The 10,054-nt window shown below is 39.1% G+C and overlaps 1 protein-coding gene across 1 annotated transcript; it reads right to left on the bottom strand.

Annotated features, from left to right (window-relative positions):
• Positions 1–1,053: 1,053 nt before the first annotated feature.
• Positions 1,054–9,703, bottom strand: LOC308676408 (vomeronasal type-2 receptor 26-like; the record flags this gene model as incomplete). Its single annotated transcript, XM_081342221.1, has 3 exons — positions 1,054–1,952; positions 8,507–8,711; positions 9,566–9,703. 3 exons carry the CDS (start codon positions 9,701–9,703, stop codon positions 1,054–1,056), a joined length of 1,242 nt encoding a protein of 413 aa, XP_081198347.1.
• Positions 9,704–10,054: the final 351 nt, after the last annotated feature.

Raw genomic sequence — 10,054 nt, forward strand, 5'->3', positions numbered from 1 at the left:
TTTCAGGACCTTTGGACCAGATGTTAAATAGGCATGATCACCTAGAGAAACCAGAATGATCTCATCAGCTGTCATTTAGAATCTTTGTGTGCTTCTCATTGAAGTGCCAGGTACTATGTTTGACTTATGACCATGGAATGTGCTGTTCTACACAGTCATCATACTTCATTGAATTTCCTAGAAAGAGACCATTATTTTAAATGGATACTACCATGTATTGGACTTTTTATGGAATTTAATTGGATTTTTGTGCCATAGATTTCATTGGCCTTTGCTACTGAGAAGAAGGCATATATATCCAGCTGGAAGATCTTTTGAATATAGCCAGTTTTCTTAGGTAACCCCCCTACACATTTTATGATCTAGAAAACTGACCTTTGCTTGCTTCAGAAACAATTCACAAGCCCTAACAAGGCCATTCGTATTTAAGTCCACTTTTTTCACAGTCTAGTCTGCATATGAATTAAGATGACCACTGAAGACAAATTGACAATTTATATTTAATCTATATATTTAGTTAGAGCTGTCTATCACACAACAAAATATGCTATTTTTTGTTCATCTGTCTATTTAGTTTCTCAGTCATCCAGGTCATATGGTAGTTACTCCAAAGGTGCTTTTTCACGAGGCAACTGGACTTTCTTGTTTTTATTGGAAGACATTTTGCTTCTCATGCAAGAAGCTTCTTCAGCTCTGACTGGAAAGTGGGGAATGGATTTATACCTCCTTGCAGGCTGGTGGTCATTTGCATTCTTTTAGAGAGTTGTTGAGGCCACCTGGGGATTTATCCATGTTGTCAGGGGCACCTGAGTAGTGCAAATGGATATGGAAAGTTCAGTTGTCTCGTGAAAAAGCACCTTTAGGATATTTGTTTATCTGTATGCTTTTATAGTCCCCATTTCCAGAAAGAAAAAAAAGTCCTCACCTATATAAAATTCAGGGGACATGGCAATATAGAAGGCCAATCTTACTGCAATTACTGGCTTAAATGTGCCAGTGGGGAAGATCTCCAACATCTATGTATAAAGGATATCAGGAAAATGGAAAGATTTCTTAAAACTTTCTCTTCATGAGTTGATGTTTATCATTCAGTTCGGGTCTCATCACAATGATAAAACACTTGGGAAGGAAGATGCACACCAATAAGCCAGCACTGGAAGAGATGATGGAGAAGATCTCCACAGCTAAGGTGTATTTTCCCCTTGTGCTTAGATAGGTTGGAATAAAGCACAGCCAAACACTGCAGAAGACCAACATGCTGAAGGTGATGAATTTGGCTTCGTTGAAACTATCGGGCAACTTCCTAGCTAGAAAAGCAGCAGAGAAGCTTACCAGAGCAAGAAAACCCATGAAGCCCAAAACACAGTAGAACATGACCGAGTCTTCATTGCATTCCATGATAAGTTCTTCAGACACTGAGTGTGCATCAAAATCTGGATATGGTGGGGACGTTATCAGCCACACAGCACAAACACACATTTGAACAAGGGAACAGGTTAGAAGAATAAAACTGACCATTCTCCCCCCCACCCATTTCCTCAATCCGGAGCCAGGTTTGGTGGCCATGAATGCTAGAACCACAACAAAGGTTTTGGCCAAGACACAAGAAACTGCCACAGAAAAGATGAGGCCAAAAGCTGGTTGTCGAAGGAGACAGACAATCGTGTTGGGTCTCCCAATAAAAAGAAAGACGCAAAGGAAAGAGAAGAGGAGGGAAACTAGGAGGATGTAGGTGAGATTCCGGTTGTTGGCTTTGACAATGGGAGTGTCTTTGTGTTTCATGAAGATTGTGATTACCAAAGTTGTCATTAAAGAAAAGCAAAGCGAAAGAACGGTCAAACTGATCCCCAAGGGTTCTTCATAGGACAAAAAGGTGATCCGCTTTGGGATGCACATATTTTTGTCAGGATTTGGATATTGATCTTCTGGACATGGAGAGCAGTCATCTACATCTGAAAAAGAACCCAGTGGAATTGATATAGTGGATTATGGACAGTGTTGTACTCTCATGGCTTAGTCCCATTTTATCTGGAAAATTCTTACCCTTCATTTTTGATATTTTCCCCTCTGGACACCGACGGCAAGCATAGCAGCAAAATGACTTCCCTTCTATCTTTTCCTTGCTGTATCCTGTCTCACAAGGATCATTACACCGAGATAAAGGTAATGCCTAACAATGAAGAAAAGTGAATATTTTAAGGAAGAAAAAGAAGAGACTTTCTTGCTATGGAATCAACGGCATAAAAACGGATTGATAAACAGAAGTAATGTGATTGCATAATTTTGATATATTAGTGGTTTGAAATAATAATTCATTAAATATCTACAATTATTGATATCAATGTGTTTCTATATCCATCAACCCCAGTCTCCAAAGACAGTTTTTGTGCTGGTTAAAGAGGGTTTTCTCAAATTCTTAATTTTGAAATCACCAGACTGATGAAAGCCAGTACACTGGATTGTAGCTTTTACTTCAAAACCATGCACTGCCGATAATTAACAGAGGGCCAAACTAATGAGTACAATGTCCTATACCAACTATTACAAAAATAAACATTCATATAGATATTTAGGCTATTTCAGAGATAAAGATTTCAGACTTTCATCGATAAAGAAATTTTTACACTATATAAATGAAGGGAGACTAAGATAGATTCAGACAGCTAACCTGATTAAAACCTCCTGGCCAAGTGATGGAATCTATAGAAATATTGAAGAATTTGTCTTTTGGAACCATGGGATCTACCATTCCAACTTGTACCCTAACAAAGGACTGGTTTGGGAATGTGACCCAGTTGATAATATCATATCCACCAATGAATTCTCCATTTTCATCAAAGGAGATCTTCTCACCAACAGTGTTGTTGAATCTGACACTTCTCAGAAAAGAATGAACCTGAAATACACAGACAGACAGAGAGGGACAAAGAGAGATAAGGAGAGAGGGAAGGAGAAATAATTTATATGGTCAAAAGATAGATATGGATATTTAAATAAAGAAAATATAAAACCTTTCATTTTAGCTGTAGGTCAGAATCAAACAAGTAATATAACAATCATTCCAACATAGAGGTAGAGGTAAAATATCAGATTACTAAAATAAAATTCACATAGAATTGCAAACAAAAAAAAGCAGAAGAATTTTAACATTAAACTTGGTAGTTTAACTGCTAAAGCCTCTTAAGACACATGACCTCTTAATAAATATATGAGAAATAATAAGATATATATAAGGCTATAAAGCCTTGTTCTTACTTAGATACTTATACTTGCTGTTGTTGTTAGCTGCGAAGTCATGTCCGACCCATCACAACCCCATAGACAACGTTCCTCCAGGCCTTCCTGTCCTCTACCATCTTCTGGAGTCCATTTAAGCTCATGCCTACTGCTTCAGTGACTCCATCCAGCCACCCCATTCTCTGTTGTCCTCTTCTTCTCTTGCCCTGAACCTTTCCCAGCATTAGGCTCTTCTCCAGTGAGTCCTTCCTTCTCATTAGGTGGCTAAAGTATTTGAGTTTCAACTTCAGGATCTGGCCTTCTAAAAAGCAGTCAGGGTTGATCTCCTCTAGGACTGACCGGTTTGATTGCCTTGTAGTCCAAGGGACTCGCAGGAATCTTCTCCAGCACCATAGTTCAAAGGCCTCAATTCTTTGGTGCTCAGCCTTTCTTATGGTCCAACTTTCACTGCCATACATTGCAACTGGGAAGACCATAGCCTTCACTATATGCACTTTTGTTGACAGGGTGATGTCTCTGCTTTAAAGTGTGCTGTCTAGATTTGCCATGGCTTTCCTCCCCAGGAGCAAGCGTCTTTTAATTTCTTGGCTACAGTCCCCGTCTGCGGTGATCCTGGAGCCCAGGAAAATAAAATCTGTCACTACCTTTATTTCTTCCTCATCTATTTTCCAGGAATTGAGAGGGCCAGATGCCATGATCTTGGTTTTCTTAATGTTAAGTTTCAACCCAACTTTTGCACTCTCCTTCACCCACAACAAGAGGCTCTTTAGTTCTTCTTCACTTTCTGCCATTAGAGTGGTATCATCTGCATATCTTAGGTTGTTGATATTTCTCCCGGCAATCTTAATTCCAACTTTTGATTCATCTAGCTTTCTCATGATGTGCTCTGCATATAGGTTAAATAGGCATGGCGACAGTATACAGCCTTGCCGGACTCCTTTCCCAATTTTGAACCAATCAGTGGTTCCGTGTCCAGTTCTCACTGTTGCTTCTTGGCCCGCATATAGATTTCTCAAGAGACAAATAAGATGGTATGGTATGCCCATCTCTTTAAGAACTTGCCACAGTTTGTTATGATCCACACAATCAAAGGCTTTAGCATAGTCAATGAAGCAAGAGTAGATGTTTTTCTGGAACTCCCTAGCTTTCCCCATGATCCAGCATATGTTGGAAATTTGATCTCTAGTTCCTCTGCCTCTTGGAAATCCTGCCTGTACTTCTGGTAGTTCTCGATCCACATACTGCTGTAGTCTAGCTTGTAGGATTTTAAGCATAACTTTACTAGCATGAGAAATGAGTGCAATGGTGCAATAGTTTGAACCTTCTTTGACACTGCCTTTCTTTGGAATTGGAATGTAAACTGATCTTTTCCAATCCTGTGGCCACTGTTGAGTTTTCCAAATTTGCTGGCAAATTGAGTGTAGCACTTTTACTGCATCGTCTTTTAAGATTTTGAATAGCTCAGCCGGAATACTGTCACCTCCACTAGCTTTGTTGTTGCTCAGTTTTTCTAAGGCCCACTTCACTTCACATTCTAGGATGTCTGGCTCGAGGTCAGTGACCACCTCATCATGGTTATCAGGGATGTTAAGCTCATTCTTGTATAGTTCTTCTGTGTAATTTTGCCACCACTTCTTAATCTCTTCTGTCTCTGTTAGGTCCCTGCCATTTTGGTCTTTTATCATGCCCATTTTTGCATGAAACGTTTCCTCCAACTCACCAATTTTCTTGAAAAGATCTCTGGTCCTCCCTATTCTATTTTTTTCTTCTATTTCTTGCACTGTTCATTTAAGAATGCATTCTTATCTCTTCTAGCTATTCTCTGGAATTCTGCATTCAATTGGGCATATCTTTCTTTTTCTCCCTTGCCTTTTGCTTCCCTCCTTTCCTCAGCTATTTGCAAAGCTTCCTCAGACAGCCATTTTGCTTTCTTGCATTTCTTTTTCTTTGGGATGGTTTTAATTGCTACCTGTTGTACAATGTTGCGAACCTCCATCCATAGTTCTTCAGGCACTCTGTCTATCAGATCTAATTCCTTAAATCTATTTTTCACCTCTACTGTATATTCAACAGGGATACTTGCTGTAGCCATGCTATTTTTTTTTTATTATTGGAACCGCAATCCAATAACCTAGAAGCATCATACTAACAAGAAACAACAAAATGCAAGAGAGGGGGGAAGGGAGAGAGAGACGGAGAGAGAGAAAGAGAGTGACAGACAGCTTTCTGGTTACACTATGTTTTATCTTGTTATTGTCTTATATATTTGAATATATAATCTTATATTCAACACAGAGAGAAAAATGTTCATAAGGCATACCACGTTTTGATAAGCCAGACAGAGTTCAGGATCACATTGTTTGGAGGTGTCGTACTGTACATCTTCAATCATGGTTTGCATACAGAAATAGGCTATAATACCTGATATGCCCACTCCTGGCCAGGTAGAAAGAGACAAAGGCAGTCAGGCTCCTTCTCCCCCAGCTAACGTGTTGTGAATGGGGAAATCTCTGTATTTCTACAGATCATAGGAATGGTCTTGAAGGACAGAAGCAGGAGCCAATCAAATAAGAGGACCTCGAGTCTGGATCACGATAAATAACTTGCGAAAATATTTCAAACAAGCCCAGTTCTCCCTCTTCTTTGTGGCAACCCCTGAGATTTTGAAACACTGATATCTGGTCACCCCTAATCCTTATTTTCATTAAACTAGACATAACCAATTCCAGCAACCATTCTTTAGATTTTTTAAGCTCCAGTTCCTTGATCAACTTTGATGCTCTTCTCTGCTCTCTTTCTAGAGTCTCAACATCTTTTTTAACATTGTGGTGATGAAAACTGGATGCAGTATTCCAAGTGTGGCATTACCAAGGCATTATAAAGTGGTATTAACACTTCATGTGATCTTCATTCTATCCCTCTGTTAATGCAGCCTTGAACTGTGTTGGCTTTTTTGGCAGCTGCCTGCACACTGGTGGCTCATATTTAAGTGATTGTCCACTAGGACTTCAAGATCCATCTCACAGTTACTACTGTTGAGTGAGGTACCACCTGTACTGTACCTGTGCATTTGGTGTTTTTTTTTCTTGCATCCAAATCATTGATGATGATGTTGAAGAGTACTGGACCTAAAATAGAGCCTTGGGATATGCCACTACACACTTCCCTCCATGTAGATGCAGTTCCATTGAGGACTATATGTTGAGTGTGATTGGTCAGCAAGTTACAAATTCACCTGGTGGTCATACTATCTAACCCACATGTTTCTATCAAGTAACATTGTTTTCCCCAAAATAAGACCGGATCTTATTTTCATGGTAGGTCTTACTTCATCTCTGTCAATGACAGCCTCACCCAGCCGCTCCACTTCTTGTGCCAAAGTTCTGTAACTACATTTGGTCCTGCATTTTTCAGTCAGGCCTTTCCAGAAGGCCTGAGAACCTGGGTACCAAGCTGTGGATTCAATCCATAGCTTGGTGGTCGGCTGCTGAGGTCTTGCAAAACTGAGCTACGGATTAAAACCATAGCTTTGTTCTTGGCTGCACAGGAATTCCAGAAAGCTCTGTGACTGACAAATATGGATTCCCAGGATGGAGGAGATGCTTTTCAGAGAAGTAAAAAGCAACTCATATGTGTGGGAGAAAGAAGATGAAGGTAACCCTCTCTTATAGGATAGATTGTAGATACATAGAGTAGAGTGTTGAGTCCTGCAAGGTTTGGTCTATAGGTGTGAATATATCATGTATTACCAAGAGGTTTTGGGCTTGACAGCAGTAAATACAAACAAGAGTAACTAAAATGATTAAAGGCCTGGAAAGTAAAACATAAGAAGAATGGTTGCAGGATTTGGGTTTGGCTAGTCTAGAGAAAAGAAGGACATGATAGCAGTCTTCCAGTATTTAAGAGGCTGCCACAAAGAGGAGGGGGTCCTCTTATTTTTCAAAGCACCAGAGTAAAGGGCAAGATCTCCAAATCTCCAATCCTTTTGCCGCGGCCTCAAAACACTCCTTTTCCACCAGGCTGACCTGGACTGACAGGCATTTTAATTAATTATATTTAGAATTTTTAATTTATTTTTAGTTTTTAATTTTAATTTATTGCACAGATGATTTTAATTTTATTTTTATCTTGATTTCTGTACTTATTATATGTTTTGTTGTTAGCCGCCCTGAGTCCTTCGGGAGATAGGGCGGGATATAAATCCCATCAATAAATAAATAAATAAGATACTATGGATGGAAACTAATCAAGGAGCGAAGGAACTTGTAATTAAGGAGAAACTTCCTAAAAATAAGGACAACTAACTAGTGGAAAGTTTGTCTTGAGAAGCTGTAGGTGCTTCATCACTGGAGGTTTCTAAGAAGAGACTGGACAGTCACTTGTCTGAAATGGTATAGGAAGTTTTGCTTGAGCAGGGGGCTGGACTAGAAGACCTCCAAGGTTCCTTCCAGCTGTATTCTGATTCTGATTCTAATTTCATGGACAGAAACATATTCTAAGTATTTCAAATGGGTAAAGCAATACTACATCTCAATTTTAGATCTAGGGTCAATTGCCCCAAAGAATATTTTTGTTAAAGTTTATGGACAGATCTTGAAACGACAGATATGGTGGTTTCTTACCTGCCACCACATTTGATTGTGAAATTGTTTCCTTCCTTTTTTCATTATTGATGTTTCCCTGGATTTGGATAAATAGAGAGATTGCAAAGCATGTGCCACAGCATAGACTGCATTGTAAATATTGTAACTCTGGCCACTGATGCGTGTTTCAAACACAGATGTAGGAAGGGTCTCAAGTCTCTCCTGACCAGTACAAGTTTTCGCAGTTGTCTCCGTTCTTGAATTTGACAAGAAACAATCAAATGCCTGTTCCCAAAAATCTTTTCGAAAATGATCATGGTGGTCATTGTTTGGACTTAGATTGTGAAGAAATTCCTGGAAGTCTTGAAGATCTTTTGTGTGAACTGCAAAGGATAAAGCACCATGTAGGAAATGGACGTCCCAAGTTTTATGAAGGGAAAGTGAGGTGAAGTCTGACTGAGCATTTATAAGCCAGATCTTTTGCTTCCTTGGTCTATCCTCCACTTCTGAAAACCGGAGGAAAGTTCTCAGAACTGATATGGTCTGAATTTTACCATATACAATTATCACACTGGCTGTGCTGTTCATGAGAACATGGTATATCCATAGTCCTTCATCCATGGCATCAGTGAAATCACTGTAAAAATCTATGTTTGGTAACTCTCTTATGAACTCAGTGCAGATACCGTACTCAGAAAAGATAGGGACTACTTCCTGGACAAATTTCTCTGCTTTCTCATCCTTTACTACAAGAATTCCAACCCAGATCCATCTTAAGTATTTCAATAGCTGCATGAGGCCCTTATGTTCATAGGATTCATCTGGAAACATTTGCTGGAAGTAAACTGCTTGAGTCTCTTTATCCATGGCTGGAGCAGACCCATAGGTCAACTGCAGGAAGACAAACATATGTGAATGCAAATGTCTAAGTGAACCTCTGAAAATGTGTACCTTCATTTGAGTCTCTGGATACCCTTGAGCTTATACACTGAAAATTATGCAACTAGTTGTCTTTATTTAGGAATTTTAACCGATATACAGTATCACTTTTCTGGAAATAGTCTCATTGTGAATATTTCAATTTGTACCTTAATTTGCTGTCTGGGATTGGGGAATAAGAACTTGGAAGTCTTCTAGACAAACTCCGTATAAAATTTTAGATAAATGGTTGTTCAATCTCTTCTTAAAAACCACTGACACTGGAGCATCTACCACTTTTGGAGGCAAATTGTTTCACTGATTAATTGTTCTGATTGTCAAGAAATTTCTCCTCCATTCTAGGTTGCTTCTCTCCTTGATTAGTTTCCATCAGTTGCTTCTTTGTCTGCCTTCAGCTGCTTTGAAGAATAGATTGAGCCTCTCTTCTTTGTGGCAGCCCCCTAGATATTGGAATAGTTATCATATCACCCCTAATTGTTTTTTCATTAAACTAGACATATTCAATTGCTCTTCATATGTTTTAGCCTCTAGTCCCCTAATCATCTTTGTTGCTGATCTCTGCTCTCTTTCTAGAGTCTCAACATCTTTTTTTTTTATATTGTGACAACCAGGGTTTATCTGTGTCAAATATCTCCACCATCTGTTCAGAGTTGTGATTAGTCGTGCTGCTATGGTAATCCTATGAAGCAAAAAATAATAACTAGAAATCTTAAATGTTGCTACCTTTTTTTAGAGAAAGAAGCACACAGACTTCTGGGGAGGTACAGTATGGCAAAATAATAATATATATTTCCAGCATAGCTTACCTGAGGAACTTTGTAGATGGACAATACAGCTGCCATGTGAAAAGAGATATCCGGTCCCCCAATGACTGCAGCCAAAGATTTTGGGATCCCACACTTGTAGTTAGGGATGAATTTGCCCTGAGTGAAAGGCAGGGCCATTGAGGCAAAGTAGGTCCAGCTTGGACTAAAATGGCTGTTAAAAATATGGAAGCCCAGTGTGACATTGGGTAGGATCTGTGGGTTTTCATTGATCTCTTTTAGAGAAAATGCTAAGGCCAGGACATGCTGGTAATTTTGAAAAAATACTCTGTAAAGAAACACATGAAGAAAGGTGTGCTTCATATCATGGCACCTGCAATCCTTAAATACAAAACATTTAGTGGAAAGAGTTTTAGTGCCATATTTTGATTATTCAGCTAAGATCCTGGAAAATGAAAAACATAACACTACTTCATATATACCCCTACAGGAACTGGAGTTATTTTTAAGATAAAAATTGGCTTAAAGTTG

This window comes from Vipera berus, assembly GCF_964194415.1.
Source record: "Vipera berus genome assembly, chromosome: W".
Lineage (NCBI taxonomy): Eukaryota > Metazoa > Chordata > Lepidosauria > Squamata > Viperidae > Vipera > Vipera berus.